General features: G+C 41.3%; 1 protein-coding gene across 2 annotated transcripts in view; it reads right to left on the bottom strand.

Moving 5' to 3' along the window:
• LOC148036537 (putative cyclic nucleotide-gated ion channel 20, chloroplastic) overlaps nucleotides 1–23,623 on the bottom strand; it is a 176,317-nt gene that overhangs the window by 121,035 nt on the left and 31,659 nt on the right. Inside the window, exons 3-4 of one of the 2 annotated variants that reach the window (XM_087678524.1) lie at nucleotides 22,815–22,913; nucleotides 5,132–5,269 (exon numbers count right to left, since the gene is read on the bottom strand). In XM_087678524.1, coding sequence (XP_087534650.1) covers nucleotides 5,132–5,269; nucleotides 22,815–22,913 — 237 coding nt within the window. The remainder of the gene's footprint in view (nucleotides 1–5,131; nucleotides 5,270–22,814; nucleotides 22,914–23,623) is intronic. The other variant, XM_087678525.1, reaches the window with a different exon arrangement.

Genomic DNA, 23,623 nt, shown 5'->3' with positions numbered 1-23,623 from the left:
CTAACTAACTAAAACATTTGGCACTGCCCATCGAATTGGCAAATTCTAACAAGCATAACTTCACACCTCTACCCCACCTTCGCCCTACACCTCCCATCCTTGGCTTAGCCTGTGACTTGTCCCACCCTGACCGTCATGTCTTGCCCCACCTCCACTGGACTCGCTTTTGCTGCCTTAGGATCCACCTTCCTTGCCCCTAACTTGCTACCTAGTGTCTACACCCACCCTGTCATCCTTGGGGGCCTAATAACCTAGCCTTGCTGGTCATGTAGCCACCCTTTCCCACATCACTACTAAAACCATGCCTCTATACATCTGAGAGACAAAAAGGAGAACCAAAAGTAAAACAAAGGTCATCAGCATCACAAACAAATGGCGAGTGTGGATGCCAAGCAAGACATGCTTAGAGAAAGCATTGAAAGCACTCATTACCAATACAGAAAAAACCCTAGACAACAACATTAATCAAGTGCAATGAGGCCTACTAGACGAAATCACAAAACTTGAAAGTGAAGCCAAAGAATGGAGGAATAAGAAAGCAACCATGTTAACGGAAATTTAGCAACTAAAAGAGGAGATTGTAGCACTGAAGAGCACTAGACGATAGGAAGGAGAGATCCAAGAGGACACGATCACCACCATGAGAATACCTCCAAAGTGATGGACGTTAAGCTTGATGCCACGCAACAAGGATTGGTGGAGGTAGTGAAGAAGAACATTAAAAAAAGGTGGAAAAGGATAATCAAAATGAGAAGTTACACATTGTCAACGCCACTCGAGGAAGAAAGGATGAGACAAGCGAGGCGACTAAACATACGAGTGAATGGCATACCCGATAAGGAGGGCTCATTGCCCGCGGAGGATGCTAAGACCTTGTGCATACACCTCAGATACAAAGAGAAAGAAGCACTCCCCTTTACAAAAGCCTGCAGAGTTGGAAAGGACCCACAAAAGTGCACATTCACCTTGAGGTTTTGAGACAAAAGGGAGAGGACGGCCTTCGTGAGGAAGAAATCCATACTACGCAAACTTCCAGGGGATCCTATCTACTAGCCTGCCACTTTTAGTATTGGCAATTTGTCATCTCCCGATTGGGAACTCCTATCAGAGTTTGACAGAGGCATAGAAGCTCTTGTATTTTTAGTGTGCATTTCTCGAGTTTTGTGAGCATTTTCTGCATTTCCCAACGTGTGCCACCTTGTCAGACATTGTCCAATCTCCCGAAATTTTTCTACCATGTCACCTGATTTTTCTAGCCAGTTTGGTACACTTTCTGCATTTATAGCAAATACTTTGGCTGGGGCACATCATCTTTTGCACGCTACTCCTCCAGCTTTAGCCATACTTCTCCCTCTCTAATGTTGTTGTTGCCGTCATCATTTCCAACCGGATCTTGTGCCCTCACTGATGCCTTGGGCTACGTGTAAGGACTGATCAGTCCTTTGAGAATCCATTTATATTCAACATTTATTTCAGTCAGTGTAGATTTCTTTCTTCCTTTATCTTCCTAATGTCTTCTTCTCTCTTTGTTCAAGTTCCTTCTTTCATTGTACTCTCTCACATGGTATCATCACCTGAGAGCAGACACAATGCAGTCTATCAAACAATGAGACCACCCAGCTCCAAAACGCAAGCAGCTAACCTTGTGTTTGCTGCCCATGCATTATCCCCTGCTGTAGGTGACAGGTTTTTCACCCCCAAGCCAAAGTATTCTTTTGTAGGCAACACGTTTTCATCCCAAGCGACAATCTTCTAATTGTCGACATAAATAATGAATTTAGTGAAGAGTCGCCAATACTCTAACAACTTGACCTTCAAGTCATCCCCACCAAGCTCCACCCAGCTCCAAAACGCAAGCAGCTAACCTTGTGTTTGCTGCCCATGCATTATCCCCTACTGTAGGTGACAGGTTTTTCACCCCCAAGCCAAAGTATTCTTTTGTAGGCAACACGTTTTCATCCCAAGCGACAATCTTCTAATTGTCGACATAAATAATGAATTTAGTGAAGAGTCGCCAATAACAACTTGACCTTCAAGTCATCCCCACCAATTATTTTGAAGTTCTAAAGCTCATGATCCAAGTTTCTACGAGACGATGGGTCCTATCCCAAGCTGCATAGCGGTCAAGTGTTTCCAACACTCAAACGCCAAGTCAAAGTGCCGAAGCTAAGAATGAAACTCAAGCAAAAAGCCCTACATCAACTCAACAATACCGGAAAATATCCTAGTCTTCCACGAGCGCACAACCTCGTATAAAACAAGTGCGGGATCAGGTTGGGTTCCAACCCTTCCACAATATAGCATAGATTCTGTGAGTCAAGGGCATGCCTCATCAAATTTGATCAAGGAGTATAATTAGACCCATTAAAATGAGTCTTATCATTAAATGCATGCTTGGTTGATGAGGACGAGGAACCGTGAGGTGTCTAAGAAGATGGATATGGATAGTGTGTATAAGATGGTGGAGGTGGAGGAGGTAAAGAAATAGGAGGAGGTAGGTAAGCAAAAATAGGCTGTGAGTGTCTGATGAGTGCCGATTGATGCGGAGGCACTGAAAATTCTCAAGAACTATGCACTTGATGTGGTCGATCTTCTGGCCAATCTTCTCTACATATCTATGGAGATTGCATTGATCAATTATTTATCTCATCATGTCTTCCTTGGTCACCAGCTCCCCCAAATTGCTAACGCTATGGTACTTGAGTTGGTTGTAGACTTGTGTTTTAGTGGCCAATCAGTACTTATTGTGCTCTTCCTCTTAGAATGGAAGTTGTCCTGCCATGTCAAGTTCTTGTTATGGCACAATAGCTTACAATTAGCTCATTTGAGAGTACCTTTTGCAAAAAATGAAAAAGTTTAAGAACAAACACTATGGAATGGTGCGATGCTCCAATATGAAATGGAAAATTTTTATACTTCAAGCAGCCAATACATTCCAAGCACGAGTTCTATAAAATAGTTTGATGTGGTGAACATATGTTCGAAGTCATCTTCCCTTTTGTGGTTCTAGACTTCTACAAGGATCTTTCAAATCACGACCAAGGTTTCTCTCAAAGTACTTGGCTCTGATACCATATAAAGAAATACCCTAATGTAGAAACACAAATAAAAACATACGACAAAGCATCAACTCAATACAAACACAGTTAGGGTTAGGGTAACTCAGAGATAATGAGCACACTAAATGAAAAAGTGAATGAATACGGAATATACAATGCTCATGCAGCAAACAACCCGTGCCAAGGACACTTGTAGATCTATCCATCGAAAATGAGCACATGGCCTCTGCTACAAACAAAAAATCTAAAGGGGACAAGCGGGCAGCCTTGCCTCACCAATCTCTAAATGTTGAATCTATCACCTCTCGAACCACCAACAAAGAGAACCTGGCTATGAACTGAAGAGTAAAGGCTCAGTACACCTCTAACCATTGCCTTGAAAAACCCATCATTAATATGGTGCCCTCTATGACTCCCAACAAAATTGCATAAGAAGCAAGCCTTCTTGAAATCAAGAAGTAACATAATTAGGTCCTGTCTCTTGGTGCCAGCAAGAGCTGTGGATTCCCAGAAGGTAAAAGTATTTTCTTGGATATTGTGCTCCCGAGCATAGCATGCTTGAGTAGGGTCAATGATATCTTGCATGAAAAGAAATACTTCAAGATTGATTGCTTTTACAAGGATCTGATCTGCAACCCGAAGCAAAGTAATCAGTCTTCACCGAGTGATTTCCAATCTATCCCCACTACCTTTGGGGATGAGGCGAATCAAGCTCTCAGAAAACCTCTCTAACATATCTCTTGAAGCCATACTCTCCTCGAAGGCTTTAAGAAGTCCTATGCTGATAAGGTCCCAGTAACCAAGAAGGAAGCCCTATCTAGTCCATCATCACCTTGGTACTCATCTAAGGGCAAGGCTGTTCAAACTTCTGCAAGTGGCTCCTCTTAAAAAAAGGCCATCAAGTATCTAATCATACTCTCAGTGATCACCCTCCCGGTACTCCACCAGAGTTCTAGTCATAGAGCCTAGAAGGGTGGTATTATAATTTGTGACCACCAATCCAACCTCCTAAGGCCCTTGGGCTAATGATCCATCTGCTCTCTTAAGTCTCCTAACTCCATGTCTAGAGTATCTAGACCACGTAGTGCCAAAGAAATCTTATTTACCCTGTCCCCTGCCTATGTCCAAAAGGAAGCCCTTGAATGACACTTATACTCTGATTTGGCTTTCTCCATGGCATCTATCTTTGCTTTGGCAGCACCAATCCCCTTGGCCACCCACCTACATCTTGGGCACCTCTCCACATATCTCTGCAGTGATGCCAATGAAGCTCTAGCAGCCCTCCCTCTCTTGAAGAGATCCTCTCTCCCCCCGCTGGCCTTCTGTCCAAAAAAACAGCTTATCTCCTGTAGACACTCATCCAAATCCCTGGATGTCCTGCAGGTTGAAAAGGCCTTGCACAATTCTGATGGTTCCACTGTGAACCTCATTAGAGTAAAGGTGATCTCAAATTCTGACAATGGTAGTGAGACCCTTTACTCCCTCAAAGACAACCACCTCAACTGGTGCATGAACTGACAAAGTGGCGCCAGGAATGATGCCAACTAAGCCCCCTCTGTGACCTGTCACGGGCCCAGCATTTGTCTATCCTCAAGAATATTTTAGACCCTGCCACCTTACTCTCCTGAAGAACTGAAGAGAGCCCAAATTTCGACCCCAAATTCTGCCAAGAACAAAGGGTCATCTGTCTCTCCTCTCCTCCAAAGCCTCTTAACATATTAAAATCCCCACCAACTGTCCAAATGATCAAGACGAGGTAGGATTAGAAATGGAACCTCATGCACCTGACAAAAGAAATAAATTAAATTACTGTTGTAAGAAAATGTTGGAACAGAATGTCAGTACATCAATAACTCAATGCAAGAAGTTTTATGAGAAATACTGATGTATCCTCAACCATCACATTTACCCAACAAATACTATATTGGGAAGTCATAGCCAAACAGATCACTTTCTTTTGAACTTTACAATCGTCCTGCTTATTTTGATGTGCATTTTCATCAATTTAACATTAGAAATAGCTATATTGAGAGAACAAGCTTGGCAAACGTGTGAAGGACATTAGATATTACCTGAGGAATTGGCAAAACACCAATAACATCGAGAATAAAATAGCTCTTTAAGTAATGATATGCTACTTTTTTTGAATCATCCACCACTTCACCCGCACCAAAAGTTCTTGATGATCGCTTGATGTAGGCTAATTTAAACTGATAATATTCAAAGAGAGGTGATATTTTAAGGAACATTTGCAAAAATATTGAAAAAAAAAAAGATTACTTTCTAAAGCACAGGAGTACAACCAAGTTTACAAAGTTCAAGTCAAAAGGCATTCAATGTCATATGTCAAATGCAATATGCACTACAAGAATACAAAACTTTTGAAATTCGCCTCCTAGTCAGCAATGTTACATTATTAGCAATAAATAGCAGGTTAATGATGAACTCAAACGAAAACTAGCATCAAGTATTAAATATGACACACACTATACACATGAGCACAGAAGTTTTGGTCTGCCATCCTGAATTCATCAATTTGCACATCTAAATTTCAAATCAATGTCATAAAACATGAAGCCTTTTGAATGGAAAGTTTGGGTAAATCTTTTAAGACAAAGTATGTTTAACATACCTCATAGGTCAAATACTGGCTTATCTAAAAGATAAATCCACATATAATATAAGCAACTCAGACAAATCACCTAGAATATAATCAAAGCTTTCCAATCCTAACATATGTGAGATAAAAATTAGATTCCATATTTATTTTTATACAAACACCAACTTGGTTTGAACATTTATATTGTTATTATCATTTATATGTTTGCAAATGATCAAAATGCTGGTAATCTGGGTGTTCTTAGTGGTTGCCATAAAGCTCTCACAAGCAAAATATAAGCCTGAAATATATTGCAGGGACCTGTCCTTTAGAATTTCCCTTCAGTGCATTTGCATGCCCAATAAATAACAAGGGGATGTGGATCATTATGCAAATCAACCTACTTTACCCTAAGAATAAGGGCCAACCAAGGCCCAAATAAGTGCAAAGGTTCCAAATTCTCTAAGGATTGGACAAAAATGACATTGCCAATTGAAACTTCGCACTTCCCTTCAAACACCCAAAGGGCGGTAAATCACAATAATGCAAGCACTTAATTCAGCAAAACAGTAAAACTGAGCAACTTAGACACACACTCAATTGGAGCTAGAGTGATCCTGCACCACACATGACACCTAATTGGCCTCAATGCTTGACAACTCTTTCTATATTTGTTTAAATCATAATAGACAGCTCGATTTCGTTACAATAAGCTGGATTTCCAGTGGCTTTTCAAGCACAACTGATCCCAAGACTCTGGCACCTTCATTGGTAGACTCCCCCCAACTTCAAACTAGCCAAACAGCCACCTCTGGACGTCAGCTAGCAACCCTAGGAGACGGCCACAATTCAGCTCAAATACATGGGCCAATTATCATGTACACCTGTCCTACAGAGTAATTTCAAGTGAGATAGCTGCAAAAGGAATAAAATTCCTTTTAAATGTATTTAAATCCCATGCAAAGGAAACCCTGCCAAGTGGCTGCTCAAACTTGGCCAAAACTTTCAAATCCAGGTTTAAAACCACCTTATTTGAAAGCTTCACATTTAGCATTAGAAACTTTGATATTTGAAAGTATGTAAGCCAATTCTTCGGTCCTGCCCTTTGTGCCTCAAGGCCCATACTCTACCTATTGCATGTCCAGTGCCCATGACATTCACAGCCAGTGCAATGCTCACCATGCCCAAAGCTGTGTATACCAAAATTAAGAATATCTTTCATCGATATTAGGTCAAGTTTAATCAAGATTAAGATTTCTTTAACATTTCACATTATGGGATATACCCCCCTCTTGAAACATCACAAGCTACCCCGATTGCTCTTGGTCAGAATCCAACACAGCATACCAAAATGCATATGCATGTGACAAATAACCAAGAAACAAGGGTTTGCTGTCTCTCCCTCTCACTCGCTCTTCTCCTCTCCAGTTCCTCTTTCTCTAGTCAAATCCAATACTCATAAAGGAGTGAGCATAGAGAATTCTTTGATAGACTTCTTGTGTCTTCACCCCACTCTCTTCTATGTCACCTATCACCACACTCTAGCAATCTCTCTTCTCTGTCCTCCCCTCTCCTCTCCGTTGCCCGCATACAGTTCCAGGAACCCCGGACAAAGCTTTGGCTTTTTGACACCTTGGTCACACCAGCCCTCCTGTACGGGGCTCCCATATGGGGGTCCAATCTCTACCACACACGGAGGGCCCCACAGGATCAGCCACTGCCTAAGGAGAAGGCCACCTATGAGGGATGGGAGCAGATGGAGAGACCCTTAATACTTATGATCTCACGGATGATCCGAAGCAAGCCCTCCGTACCACACGAGATCATCCGCGCAGAGCTGGGGGCACCGCCCCTCGTGGCTAAGGCCCTCTTCCAGACCGTGACCTTCTTGCGCCAAATATGGGACCTGCCCCGGCACCGGTACCCCAGACTCGCCCTGAAGTCATCCAAACAGCTAGCAACACAAGGGGACACTGAGTGCTGGTATGCCCGAACAGAGACCTGGCTACGGCTCCATGGCCTGCACATGGACCACCTCCCCCCACTACAATACAGCCTAGACTGCCCACACCTGGAGCTCAGCCGAGAGGAGGCAAATCGCATCACCAGAATGGATATCATCCAGACAGACACCGCCAGGACATGGGTGACCCCCACGTCGGAGCTAGGAACCAAGAAGGCCTTCTCCTGAGAACACTTCCTGTATATCTCCCCGGACAGCTTCATCACCCGCCCAAGCTACATGGACATACACCTGTCTCACGGGGTCAGAAGTGCCATCGGACAGATCCGCACGTCCTCACACCAACTACGGGTCGAAATGGGCAGATACGGGGCCAACCCCCTCCCCCCAGAAGACCGAATCTGTCAGCTCTGCCATCTCGAGCCAGAGACAGAGGAACACTACATCTGTAGATGCCCAGTGTACTACGAAATCCGGGGAAGCTTCCACTGCCTATTCAGCGAAGGATTCGGACCACTCTCCAAGGTGATGGAATTCAAAGACCAGAGATGCCTGGGGCTCTTTCTACTGGAAATACGACGCCACAGAGACCACCTCCTACGAACCACGGAGCGAAGACAAGGAGCCACCAACCAACGCACACTCAACGACTTCTACCAAATACCACCTACCCTCTCCACCACCGAGCCCCCACCAGCCCAACCGGCCTCCCGGCCCCAGGGGACCACCTTAGAAATAGCCACAGCGAGAGGTAAAGCCCAGCGCCCACGCCCTGCCGGCCCCCGTCCCCGCAGAAGACACTGGTCGAAGATACAAGGGATACTACGCTGCCATCGGAGGGCCCTGCCCCGCCGCTTTAGCCTCTCCATGCTAGACCGACCCATGCGGGACATCTTAGGATGAACACCCCAGGAGCAGTTCCACACCGCACTGGGAGTACCTCTAGATTGTATCTAGTCCAGATATCATTTTGTACCTACTCAATTTAGTTCAATATAGCACAAATGTTAGCTTCACTGGGACTCAAATCTCCCAGACATTTGTATGCAACATTTTGGTCTCATAGGCCAACTTGGCCTGTTGTAGACGTTAATATAACTTTCTTTCTTTTCTTCATCTCTCTAGCGCTCTCACTCCTCTCCGCTCTCTCTTCACCTCTCTATAGCACTCTCTCTCCTCTCCATTCTCTGTTTATCTCTCTCTAGCACTTGCTCTCCTCGAGTTCTTCCCTTTCTTCTCTACTCCTGAGTCTCTATTCACCTCTCTCTAGCACTGTCTCTCCTGTCTGACCTTCCCCTCTCTTCTCTACGTCCTCTCTACACTCTCTCTCCTCTCTGTTATCTCACCTCTCTGCATTTCTTCCCTCTCTGGTTGCCTCCTCTCAGGACCTCAAACCCACACCCAACTTTGGATTGAACCCCAGACCCTGGACCCCAAACCTCAGACCATTCTGATCCTTGGACCCTAGACCTCAAATCTAGGGCATTGGACTCTTTCTTCCCACACTTTTCTCCACGTTCTCTCAAGCAGTCCAGACTGCACCAGACTTCTTCCTGTAACTTCTCAAGTACTTTTCCTCTAATCTTCTCCCTAACCTTCTTGAGCATTTCTCCAACTGCTCCGTGCATTTTGAAGGTGATTCAAGGGCATACTGAAGACACAAAGTGTAGCGCGAGCATGTTGCTCTGAGGAAACTACTCGCATCTTGCACACATACCCCACACTACAGCAGGCTTGAACAGTGAAAACATAACTCTAGAGAGGTAGTGGCAGCTTGCCGACGGCTCAGAGCAGGCTGGAAAAAGTTGCCTACAGCAAACTGCAACCGGTCTATGACTCACATAGAGCGGTAATTCCTTCAATTAACATTTGGACTTTACATACACACACATAAACAGAGACCTCGCTCCCTCGCTCAACACCAGATTGGCCCCGAAGACCGGCGCCCCTCTCGCTATTTCTTTATCAAATAAAAAATAGAAAATTACAAAAATGGTAATGTTCCAAAATACATAACCTGTGAACAGTTGGTTTTCATCTCTTCTAAATAAATCCCAGCTGCATAGGAACAGTACAGCATGTCCAGATCAACATCCCTTACTATCCAGCATGTGCAGATTTCACTGTTCTTACTGTCCAACACACTGTTCTTACTGTTCAGCATGTGCAGAGCATCCCTTACTATCCAGCATGTAAAGAATTCACTGTTCTTACTGTCCAGCACACTGTTCTTACTGTTCAGCATGTGCACAGTTCATTGTTCTTCTTCAGCATGAGCAGAGTTCACTATTCTTACAATTCAGCATGTGCAGAGTTCACTGTTCTTATTCAACATGTGCAGAGAAAAACACAAAATTGTATCTTCGATGGAATCAATCCATCATGCAAAGCATTTCTTCTGAGAATGGAGGGAGAGATGATCAGAGGGAGCAAGCTCTACCTCCATGCTTGAGTCAGAGACGTAGAAGTACTCTCCATGGCTGGTTTTCTTGCAGCAATTTGCCCTCAACTTCTCCAAACTTCATTCTCCCATCTGCCCCTTATGCCTATTACGTTTTTTTTTAATGCTCTCTCTCTCTCTCTCTCTCTCTCTCTCTCTCTCTCTCTCTCTCTTTTGGGAATTTGTGCCACATGGCATACATGTAACAATTTTCCCGTTTAAACCTTCCGGTCTAAAATTCTGCATGATCGGTGCAAAATTTGACTCGGTACAGGCCACAGAATTAATCCTCATGTAAAAACGAAGACAATGACGCGAACAGATTCTGGGGTCCAAAAATAGTAACTCCCTAAATTTTGGGAATGGTGACCCTTGCATTCCTCAAGTTGTTCTATGCAACTTTTATCATTGTGACCACATCAAAAGTGTAATGTGGCTCAATTACAATGACTTTTATTCCGTGAGCATTCTCACATGTGCATCTTCTATCTTGGCCAGGCTCATTGTCCTGCACCATCTCCAGTGGCTAAGCACACAGTCCCAAACCACTGGCATTCTATTCTTCAGTGCCCATTCAATATGGAACTGGTCCTAAGGCTCAGACAAACCATTGGTCCAATTCGTCCCAATGACTGCCTCTTCTGGCCATGCAAAGATCCTGCTTATTCCAAGAGAACTTTGGGGGTAAAAAGCAACAACAACAAAAGAAAAGAAAAATAAATTATTTATATAAGTAAATAAGAAAAGCAACTGTAAAAAGTATTTATATAAAATATTTATATAAGTAAAAACCTCGATTGCTTGCCACACATGCTAATGGATGACACAGGGCGATAACAAGATTCTCCATATTATTAGTGTCATCGCATGTATCACTTGCTAACAGATGACACAGAGCAATAGTAGGAGTTTCCCCACTACCATTTGTGTCATTGCAAGTTCAAGTCTCACATAGATGGAGGATTACATCCTGTATCCAACTATGATTATTAGGAGCCTTTCTAATATACATGTTTCTGGATGCAACACACAGCATTAGCACGTATGCGCGAACTATTAGTGTCCCAACATGCATATTCATTCAACTGAAGTGTAACAAATACAACTTCAAAGCACTGAGATTTCATTCAATGAGATACAATTTTCAACTGTACAATAGAGAATGTACATTGCTTCAAAAAGCATTCTAAGTCACTATAGATTCCAGTAAGAAAGCTTCTCGGTAAAGTTGCAATAACTAAGGCGAATCTGCCAATTCAGCCTCTTCCATCCATTTGGCATCCATTGGTGAATAGTTCTTGAACTTCACCAAAAATCTTCTTATAACTCTACCTTTCACTTTCCTATCCTTATGTGCCAGGATCTGCTCACGAACTAGAATCTCATCTAATTCCTCTACTTCAGACTGTTCCTCTTGAACCAAATCTTCTAGCAGTTCACCAATAAAAGGCCTCAATAGTCTCACATGGAATGTATTATGAATTTTCCAATTCTCTGGCAATTTCAGCCTATATACTACGTCATTGATCTTCTCTGAGACTTGAAAAGGGCCATAATGACGCATACTCAACTTTGGAAACAAACGTTCCTTGCCCTTCTGTTTTCTCAAACGTGCCTTTTCAAAACGCAATAAGACCCAATCATCCTTTTTGAACAAGAGCTCCCAACGATGACTATCAGCAGCTCTTTTCTGTTTAGCTTGTGACTTTTCTAGGGCATACTTAACCTTTTTATATGCTTCTTCCCAAACTTTTACATAACGATCTGCTTCAAAGGTGTTATCTTTTGTCTGCAAAATGAGAGGCAATTTCTTTCCACCTTTCACAATCTCAAAAGGTGCTTTGCCAGTAGATGAGTGCACTATATTATTGTATGCATACTCAACCAATGGCAAGTAGTGTTCCCAAGAAGTCTTATGATCTGAAACATAACACTTCAGTAAATCTAAAACAATCGAATTTGCTTCTTCAGACTGTCCATAAGTTTGTGGAGGGAAAGAAGATGAAAATTTCAGCGTAGTGCCCATGTTTTCAAACAATGCTTTCCAAAACAAGCTAGTCATTCTTGGGTCTTTATCATTGACGATTGACCGTGGCATTCCATGGTACTTGAAGATATATTGCATAAATATCTTTACCATGTGTTCTGACTTAACCTTTTTCCTTACAGGAATGAAATGTGCCTGTTTGCTGAATCTGCAAATGATAGTCCAAATTCCATCATTCCCTAAAGAAGTTCTTGGAATATCAAAAATGAAATCCATGGCAATACTTTCCCATGGCCTTTCTGGAATAGGCAGCGGTTGCAATAACCCTGGCGCCTTCTGTCTATCAAATTTAACCTTTTGACATACAAGGCAAGATCTGACATATGCATCAATATTAGATCTCAAGGCTGGCCAATAGAAGAAACTCTCTACCGCTTTGACTATAGCATTAATACCACAATGTCCTACATACGGTGAAGCATGACTTTCTAATAAAACTTTTGACCTTAGCTGTTTTGTAACGCATAGTCTTCCATGCATCATGATAAATCCTTCTTTGAACACATAATGATCATGATATTGGCCATTGATCAATTATTCATAGATTTCAGAGAAATCTTCATCATCAGCATACTACTCTTTCATATCATCCAATTCATGGTGATAAGAAATTGAAACAGCTAACACCTGTGGTTTGCAAGATAAAGCATCTGCAACTAAATTCTTCTTGCCTTCCACATGCACTATCTGAAAATGAAACATAGATAGGAAATTTGCCCAACGCATGTGTTTCTCTGACAATTTAGCCTGTGTAAGAAAGTATCTAAGTGTTTGATGATCCGTTTGCACTACAAAATCAGCACCAAGCAAATAGTGCTTCCAACTAGAGAGTGCATGGATCACAGCCAATAATTCTTTCTCATAAATTTGGTAAGTCCTTTCAATGACAGAAAGTACTCTACTCTCGTATGCCACAACTCGGCCATTCTGCATTAATACAACACCAATGTTGTTTCCACATGTATCACACTGCACTACAAATGGCTTAGACAGATCTGGCAAAATAAGTATTGGATCTGTAGTCATTTTCAAACTTCAAACATCTAAATGTTGATTTCTCTTTGTCAATCCATTGCCATTTGACATCCTTCTTTTCAAGCGTATGTAAAGGAGAAGAAATCTCTGCAAAGTGTCTTACAAATCTCCTGTAGTAAGAGCATAGGCCAAGAAAACTGCGGACATCATGAACAGTTTTCAAGTCTGGCCAAGAGACAATTGCTTCTATCTTTGCAGGATCCATCTTCACACCATCTTTAGAAACTATGTGCCCAAGGAAGTGAATCTCTTCCAAAAAGAATTCACTCTTCTTACCATTAATGAGCAATCTGTTACGCTTAAGCTCATTAAAGATTGCAACTAGGTGTTTTCTATGTTCCTCTTCATTCTTTGAAAAGATAATTGTATCATCAAAGAATGTGCCAACAAAACTTCGATAAGGGTGGAAAATTCCATCCATCATCCTGTTAAACGTAGCAGGAGCATTGGTCAATCCAAGCAACATAACTAAAAATTCCTAGAGACCAATGTCGTTCTAAAAGCAGTCTTATGGATGTCCTCTGGCCCGATTCTGATCTGATGGTATCCACTTGTTAAATCTATCCTGCCAAACATTCCTGCTCTCTACCACTTTTCAAATCTATCCTGCTAAGCATTCCTACTCCATATAATCGATCAAGAATGTCATCTATCCTAGGAATCAAAAACCTATTCTTGATTATGTTCTTATTCAAGGCTCTGTAGTCAATACACATTTGCCAAGAGTCGTCCTTTTTCTGAACTAGCAACACAGGTGAACAAAACGGAGAACTACTCGGCTGAATTAGTCCTTTCTCTAAAAGCTCATTAACCTGTGTCATAATCTCTTTCTGTTGCGCTGCACTGACCCTGTATGGTGGCCTATTGGGCGGACTAGTCCCTAGAATAAGATCTATGGTATGATCTTAAGGCCTCTCAGAGGGTAACTCTCCTGGTAACGAATCTAAGAAACAATCACTAAATTTATCCAAAAAAGCCCTTCTACTTTCATCTAGTACAGACACATTATTGTCAACTTCATTAACTTGCTTCACAAAAACCAAGAGCATAGAAATATGATTTTTCATTACAGAAGTAATTGTAGAAGCAAAAACAACTAGAACAAACTCTCCTTTAAGCTTCAAATCTAACACATGAGTCTTGCCCCTATGTACAAGAGTAATCGTTCTATTGTAAGTATCCAAGATAACATGCTTCCTGTGGCACCATGGAATACCCAACAAAACATCACATCCCTCTAAAAACATAATATGGAACTCCTCCGTGTCCACATAGCTCTGAATATGCATACGAAGTTTGCCAAGAATGGGGGTGACAAGTTCAGTATGTCCTGGGCATGCCAAATCAGCGTGTCCAACTGGTCCCAGTTCCTCAGGACGTATACCCAATTTAGCTGCCAATGCTGGTGAGATAAAGTTTGCATGAGCTCCAGGATCAAAGAAAATAAGCACTAGGAATCTCTGATCTTTCCCCAAGCTCTACACAATTCTGTAGCATCATCAACTGATTGATCTCCCACCATATCAAGCACTAAGCCAATGTTGGGCTTCTTTTTACTTGGCGCATCTTTATCCTCCGCATCTTTAGAAAATTGTTGTGGGCACTTAGAAGCAATATGGCCTTTCTGTTCACAAATAAAGCATTTTCTGGCCATCATCAAAGCCTTTCTTTCTTCAAATGATTTGCCAAAAAGTGACCTCTTTTGTCCTTTACCCTGTCTAAAAGAAGTATGAGGTTGTTGCTAAAATCTTTTCTTCCAAAAAGACTTCTTTGTAAAACTGGTCCTTTCTCAAAATTGCTTCTTCTTCTTTCCAAGATCCTGCTTAAACTGAGAATCCTTCTCTTCAGAGCCTTTAAAGCTGTCAACTTTTCCTTTCAACAATGCATTTGCCACACCAACATTTTCAATTAACTCTACCATATTTGTAACCCTAGTCTTGGTATAATAATCCTTGATGGCTTCGCGCAAACCGCAACAGTACTTTTCCATTTGTTCTGACAGGGGCACTGTCCTGTAAGAACTCACGGGCAAAAGTGCTTCCCAAAATTTCTTATTGTACTCTCCTAAATCGGTAAAATTTGCCGCGTCCAATTTATGCTATGCAGTCATGACATCTACTTCAAACGTGTTAGTTAACCATGAGACTGCAAACAACTGTTTGAAATGAACCCAAGTGGCAAGTGCATGTCCTTGCATCAACAATATGTCCCACCGCTGCAAAGCATTACCTTTCAAAAAAGTTGCAATCTTCCACACCTTAGAAGTCTCAGTAAAATTCCCTCCTATGTAAGCTGCATCAAACTGCTATATAAATGTCAAAGCTTTCAGCTTATCTTGCATACCATTGAAGGTTTCAAACTTTATTGCCTGACCACCCTCTTTATAGTCTTTAGGCTTTGTAGTTTTTGGTGTCAGGTTGTCATAGTCAGGTGGCTGTAAAAAGGGGAGTCCCTTAGGTGCATTATCAGCATTCATTTCACCTGTCTTAGCTGCCATATGCCCACTAGGCTGAGAAAAACCAGCGGCTGCATTTTGTATTCCAGGCATCAAATAAGGACTCTGCAGAGTCTGATAACCGGACTGTAGACCAATATTAGCATAAAGTGGGTTCACTACCTCAATAGGCATCATTCCTGGTGGCCCTCTAAGCAAGTATCCCTGATAACCCGTGGGTAATCCAGCCCATTGCTTGAAAAACTGACCCACCACCAAAGTAACCAGGATAAGTAGCAAACTGAGGAGGAATAGTTTGTTGTGCTACTTGTGCATAACTGCCTTGACCATTCACTCCTTGATCCTGTGCTTGTGCATCTTGTTGCACTGGACCTGTCTCCATGTTTAGTGTCTTTTCCACATGCTCACACACATTAGAGGTTTGCCTTTTTTAGCGCTCCATGGTATGATGTGATGACTCAGCCTAAAAATCCTCATTATGTGACTTCAAAAATTTTTGCATCCGAGGATTCTTTACCAGCTGTTGGAAAGAGCCAACCATACTGAGGAGTTGTGCCATAAACAAGTCCTCATGTTCTTGCTCCTCATCATGTGGTTCAATCTCGGTTCTAGAAGGTGCTGACACGTGTGCACCAATACTCTCTCTTCGGTAACTATGAGCAGAAGAAGAACTCTCTTCTTCATGGGGGAGTTTTCCTTTGCCTTTATCCATGTCTACAATCTCTCTAGTCCTATAATCTCTGTAAAACCTCTGTGTATGGCCTTTTCACCCAAAACTGTTCGAGCTTAAATTCTTAGAGAAAAGAATTCAAATCCCGAGGATGGAACCATGCAACTGAAGAATAGAATGACAGTGGTTTGGGACTGTGTGCTTAGCCATTGGAGATGGTGCAGGACAATGAGCCTCGCCAAGATAGAAGATGCACATGTGAGAATGCTCATGGAATAAAAGTCACTGTAATTGAGCCACATTACACACACATAAACAGAGACCTCTCTCCCTCGCTCAACACCAGATTGGCCCCGAAGACCGGCGCCCCTCTCGGTATTTCTTTATCAATTAAAAAATAGAAATTTACAAAACTGGTAATGTTCCAAAATACATAACATGTGAACACTTGGTTTTCATCTCTTCTAAATAAATCCCAACTGCATAGGAACAATACAGCATGTCCAGATCAACATCCCTTACTGTCCAACATGTGCAGAATTCATTGTTCTTACTGTCCAGCACACTGTTCTTACTGTTCAGCATGTGCAAAGCATTCCTTACTGTTCAACATGTGCAGAATTCACTGTTCTTACTGTCCAGCACACTGTTCTTACTGTTCACCATGTGCAGAGTTCACTATTCTTCTTCAGCATGAACAAAGTTCACTGTTCTTACGATTCAACATGTGCAGAGTTCACTATTCTTATTCTGGAGAGGTGATCAGAAGGAGCAAGCTCTACCTCCGTGCTTGAGTCAGAGATGTAGAAGTACTCTCCATGGATGGTTTTCTTGCAGCAATCTGCCCTCAGCTCCTTCAAACTTCATTCTCCCATCTGCCCCTTATGCCTATTACGTTTTTTTTAAATGCTCTCTCTCTTTTGGGAATTTGTGCCACATGGCATACTTGTAACAATTTTCCCATTTAAACCTTCCGGTCTAAAATTCTCCATGATCGGTGCAAAATTTGACCTCAGCACAGACCACAAAATTAATCCTCATGTAAAAAACGAAGACAATGACGCGAACAAAATCTGGGGTCCAAAAATAGTAACTCCCTAAATTTAGGAATGGTGACCCCTGTATTCCTCAAGTTGTTCTGTGCAACTTTTATCGTTGCGACCACATCAAAAGAGTAATGTGGCTCAGTTACAGTGACTTTTATTCCGTGAGCATTCTCGCATGTGCATCTTCTATCTTGGCCAGACTCATTGTCCTACACCATCTCCAGTGGCTAAGCACACAGTCCCAAACCACTGGCATTCTATTTTTCAGTGCCCATTCAATATGGAACTGATCCTAAGGCTCAGACAAACCATTAATCCAATTTGTCCCAATGGCTACCTCTTCTGGCCATGCAAAGATCCCGCTTATTCCAAGAGAACTCTGGGGATAAAAAGCAACAACAACAAAAGAAAAGAAAAATAAAATATTTATATAAGTAAATAAGAAAAGCAACTGTAAAAAATATCACCACTTCGTGACAGTAAACACAAGCTGCAACACTGAATGAACAAGTCGTCAGGGGCTAGAGACTAGCTAGCTGCACCATGAACTATTAAATCTACCTGTTGAGGGGTGTGGACAGTAGTGTAGAAAAGGACATCAGCTGATGGACAATCTGAATCTGCAAAACAAGGATGGTTGTGCAACCCTTCTTTTTCTAGAGATTAATCCAACCAAAGTTTGGGTGTTTGCTTATGAGACACAAAACTTTGTAGCATTTTGAATTTTGGGACTGCTTAAAAAGAGCTAATGAAGGTTTAAGCTAAACTGCAACTTTTAAGCTTAACATTACAACTGCTTAAGGGGGTTGAGGTTTGTTTTGGGATCTGTAATGGGTTACTTTAGGTATACATGTAATTTTTCCACGCAATAAAAGTTAGTTGGTTAGTTCGAAAGTTAGTTAGTCAATTAATAAGTTAGTAAGATTACTAACTAAAGACTAACTAAGGTAAAAACTAACTAATGTTAATAGCTAACAATTTTTATTTAATTAAAAATATATATTTAAAAAAAAACCTAGAGTCGTAATCCGATATTTTTCTCGAATTGACAAGGACCGTAGCCACCTTTCACGGAAGCCACAACGTGAACGAGAGTTATGAGCCATATTAATCATTCATGTTAATGTATATAATATGGATGGTCCAAAGATATTAGATTTTTGGGCAAAAAACTAGTATATTTTAGATATTATCCTAAAAAGATAGAACTGGATGTCATTTAAAGGAAAAGACAAGTGATGTCTTAGTTAGTTTTGGAGATTTTATAAAAAGAAAAAATATAAAGAGAGTGATTGGCGAAATCGCGTGCGCCACGATCGCAGTCTACAAACAGTAGACAGCACTTCGCTACAAACAGTAGACAGCACTTCGAACAGTGAGAGAAAGAAGGAGTGATCTGAAAGCTTTACAATCAAGTGTCTTGGGGTTTTACCCCCCTTTTGGAGCCAATAGAACCATCAAATTTATGAGTTAAGCATTAGATCACTGAGTTTTCCAAGAGTCCCTCCACCAAGAACTCGTGTTCTCAGTCTCATCCCCTCTTCTCTAATTCATTATAAATATGAGGCATGGGGAGGCACAAGGGGGCATAAGGAGACCCCGAGAGGCTGCGGAAGAGAGGTAGAGAGAAGGATACCCCTCCAAGAGATTAAGAGAGAGAGAGAGAAAGAGAATAGTTACCTCGATTGGGTTTTTGTGCGCCCAAAGTATCCCACATCGCCACCGTTACATATGAAGATCTTATTTCATTTTTTCAGATACTGGGGATGCTGGCACATTTGGACCACCCGAAATGCTTTTCTCTTTGATTCGGCCTCTAATGTACCGCGACATATTGCAAGGCTTAAAGGGCTCTTGCACTGGCAGCTAGATCTCATCAGGCACTCTGACTTGCTCCCTCGGGAGGATTTGCATTCCTGGCATTTGGCAATTGCCTCTGGGTCCTTGCCATGATTGCTGTAACCTTTTTAGTATATTAGTCCGGGGATTTCCCACACGTTGGCCTAGGGCCCTCGTGTAATCATGTAATCATGTAATCTTGTACTTTTTTCGTAATTAATACAATTACCTTTTACGAAAAAAAAAAGAATAGTTACCTCGAGAGGCTACAAGGGAAAGAGTTAGCTCAATTCCCTCTATCTCGATCCTCGACTTAGCCATCTTCTCTTACGCTCTCCCATCTCGAATCTATTTCACCTTCTTAATCTCTTGAGTCTACTTCCGTATGATGGCCTCCAAGCGAAGAATGTCGCGTACCGATGGCAATCCTACAACCAGCAACGAAGCTTTGGGCAAAGGCATCACTGTCAATCCAACTGTGGTTCCGGTCATAAGTAATGTACTTCTAAATTGATAGATGCTTGCTTTGATTCTCGCATGAGATACATTAGGCTCCATATTATGATGTATGAGAATAAGTCATGGGAAGGGATAGGCCTCTTCTCATATATTTGAAGATGGAGTTTGCAAAGTGTATGTATTAAGGGAAGTTAATTGCACTTAGTTGCATATGGCTTATTCGTTGATAGAGCAATCGGTCAGGGGTTATGAATAGCATAGTCGTAAAAAGAATGACATTAGGAATTGTGCATACAAGTATTAAGTAAATTTTGCAAGGAATCAATCTTTGATCCCAAGGGCAAGAGCGAATATGCAATGGAATTATTATCGTGTCTATTCTTGTATTGTTTGGAAAAAATACAATTAGTTTTGTTGGTTGATTGAACAACACCCTAAATGTTTTTTTCAATCAATTAATTGTTGCATTTGTGATTTGAATAAATATTCCAAGTAATTGTGTTTGATGGTAAAAGCATGGCAAGGATCAATAATGACAAGCAGCCATGGGAAATAGAAGAATGTTTTACTAGAAGATAATATTAGGTTGATTGCCTTGATTATGCTTGATTCTTAATTGATTAATTAAGGAAGGATATTTGCACGGGTGGATCATCTCCAAGATCGCACCATGAATTACCCCAAGAGGGCACTGCTCAATTCACGAGCCAAAGGTCAAGTGGTGAAAAGACCAACCACGGAGGTTGTGTCTCACTTCTAGGTCGCTTAGGGCCAGTGGAGCTCTAGGCACCCCTTGCCTAGACTGGAATGGAATTGTAAACTGCCATGAGCCCAACGTCAAGGGTGTTGGAAGATCCTATTCTAGATAAAGGATGGAAATTATGGTGCATGTGATTTGGACCGAGTACTTTTGTTGGACAAAAGGGATACATAATTCTCTTGTATGGGCAAGAGACAAAGATTAACTTGAAGATAAGTTAAGGAATTTGTTTGACAAAAGGACTGCTAGTTTTGTTTTCGTGTCTGTGTTGTAAATTATGCGAACGAACCCTATTCCCTAAAAGGCTTACTTGATGAAGCTAATTATAAATGTCGCACATAAATATGATAGAACCTAATTAGAAAACTATAGCTATCAAGGGAAACGGGTGGACAGAATCCCTGATGGATCCGTCCTACGGTAGAGTGATCCCAGAGAACTAGGAGGCTTCTCACAAGGACTTATCACCATTCGACTTTAGGTATTGTTAAGTTAGAACCCAATTGATACCGTTTTAGGGGGCCGGAATGGGACTATGCCCTATGGGCAAAGAGGTTGAGCAACACATCCCTCTCATTTCCCGTTCTCTTTGAACCAAGTGCGGTATGGATCTGCTTCGGATTGGGTATCTTTGCATAAATTAGGATGTCCAAAACTCGACGCTAGAATGTTGTTAGGAGACCTTCGACCTAGGAACCTAGATTTCAGGTCGATCCTAGTGGGTTCGGCCATGAACATTTCCGTTATGAGACGGACTCGGGAAACCCTAGGTGGCAAACCCCGGAACATTCCCTGGGAGTGCAAGGCAGCAAAGCTTAGATTCGTTTCTCGATGGACCGCTAAAACGTGCTTGGACAGCCGATAGGCGGGCACGTTACACTATAAGACCTCATACTTATTTCCCTTGATGAGTCAATGTGCAAGACATACATTTATCAGCACATTGACCTTCACAAAGGGAAAAAAAAAACTAGACAATGAAATCAAGGCCACTTCCTTCATTTGTTGAGGAAAACATTAGTTTCTAACCACATCCATAGAACAACTGTACTTGACCCTCTTATCCATAGCCATATCCAAGATTTCCTCCATAATCCTACCTCTTCCACCATCCAACTTTACCAATTTTTCCATTGTTATCTTTCTCTTTGCCCATTCCCTTTTCTCCCCAACTTTTTTGAGATGCCCAAGCTTAGTTTGGAGGCCTTTTATCATTTATCCAAACGGAAAAACTATATTTGAACAGGCTTTCTTGCTTGGGCTCCTCAGGATCACCTAAAACGAAGTCAGAAAAATCAAAAAAACTATTTCAAAGTCACTTTTTCATCTGCTCGTTTAGTAACTTATTTAATCCAACATCTTCCTTGTGTGTCTTCCTCCAAACCCACAGCCTCTTCATCCAAACCTCACAGACAGAAATTCTGCCCAAATTTCTAACTTATGTATGCCAGCCAAAAATACCAAATATTTCCAACCTAGCATTCCTTTACATTCCACCCCAGCAACCATCATTCTACCCACTTCCCCTCCACCTCAACCTCCACCTTCTAGTTCAAGATCTATATTACTCACCAGCGTCTCCTCCCATGCTACCAGTTGAATATAGGGAAATGCAAGTATGCAGAGAATGTCATAACAGAGGTGGAGTCAAGTGAAGGGTAGAGTGAGGTGGAGTGAGGGGATGGAGTGGATTGAGGAGTCAAGGGTGGAGTGAGGAGATGGAGTGGAGCAAAGAGTATAACAGAAAGAGGACAGTGAGGAGCAGAAAGAAAACACGCTTCTATAATTCAACTTCACACTTTACAATGGCATTGCCCTCTTTAAAGAAAGGAGAGAAAAAGAGAAAATCTCCATAAATCTCTCTCTGACAAAGTAGCTCTAGAGAGAAAGATCTTCATAAATAACCTAGTCGACCTCCGAATGTCTCTAGAGAGAAATCATCTGGTCAGTGGGATAATCGGTGAGTACAAACTTTCTCCCAAGACAAAACATCTAGAGAGAAAAAGGAAAGTCTATGGAAAACCGAAATGCCTATGGAAAAGTGACTTAGTACATCATGTAAAAAGTACTTAAAGATATCAAAGTCCTCATTAAGCATGTTCCTATGCTCATACAAAGTAATGTGTAGTGAATTCTCATGCTCATACACAGACCCTTAGACTCTCTGATTACAAGTTTCAACACCACCTCTTATTAGACTTAGGCCTCTTTACCATACTTAAATATATAATAATGCATGAAAACTGAAAGCTTTTAGAAGTAATGTGCAGGGATATTGACATGGCCACACATTTGTCAACTTAAAACTTCATTCTACAAGGACATAAAAATAAGTAATACTTTTAAAATATTAAACAACTGTTTAATTCATTGTCATAAACCACTTTCATAAAATTATGTCCAAGACTCAAGTTAGAATGAAAAATTAAGGAATAGATATACCTGGAGTAACATGTGTAAGAAATAAACAAAATCGGTAATACTCCTCAAAACGGTCACAATTTTTGCAAATGTTGCATTGAAGGTGATGCAATACTCAGTCTGCTCTACCAACAATGAAAAATGACTATAAGCAATCTAATACCACTAAAATGACCAAATAGGCATGACTTGAATCTTAATATGGAAATTCTTATGTGAGAAAGTTACATTACCAGTTTCTGTCTAATATACTCCAAAACAAGATGACTGATAATAGCAGACTAAGTGAATCTCTTTGAGTCTTTGACAAAAGTTTCCTTCAACGAAGTCACGACAAGCATATCCATGCTGGACAGACCCATGAGGGATATCTTGAAATGATACTGATCTCCATACCAGTTCCACATTGTATTCAATCCCTAATGCTTTTTAGTATTTTCAACTATTTGTTTTTTCCTAGCTAGATATTTTTTGACTATGGTTTCATTATTCTACTTGGGAAACATAACAATTTCTTGAACTTTAGATGTATCTATTATTATCTCAGATTTGGCCTTTTGTGGACATTAATACAACTCTCTCTTTTTTTCCCGTAAATACAACTCTCGTTTTTTCCATAATGCATAATTTATATTAATTATGAAAAAAGTACAAGAAAACAATATTACAAAGCTCAGTGTGGCTCTAGGCCATCATGTATGAACTAGGTACAATGGATTCAACAAACATAGAAGGACGAGTGTACAAGAGACACCCCCAAACTAGACAGACACAGGCTGAAGAATGTAGACAGGATTTAGCTGCACGAGCCTGGGCCTTCGCTACCAATG

This window comes from Lygodium microphyllum, chromosome 5 (genome assembly GCF_053477565.2).
Source record: "Lygodium microphyllum isolate KBCC chromosome 5, Lygodium_microphyllum_v1.1.10, whole genome shotgun sequence".
Taxonomy (NCBI): Eukaryota; Viridiplantae; Streptophyta; class Polypodiopsida; order Schizaeales; family Lygodiaceae; genus Lygodium; species Lygodium microphyllum.
The sequence above is the reverse complement of the archived record's forward strand: the minus strand, read 5'-3'. Positions and strand labels throughout refer to the sequence as shown.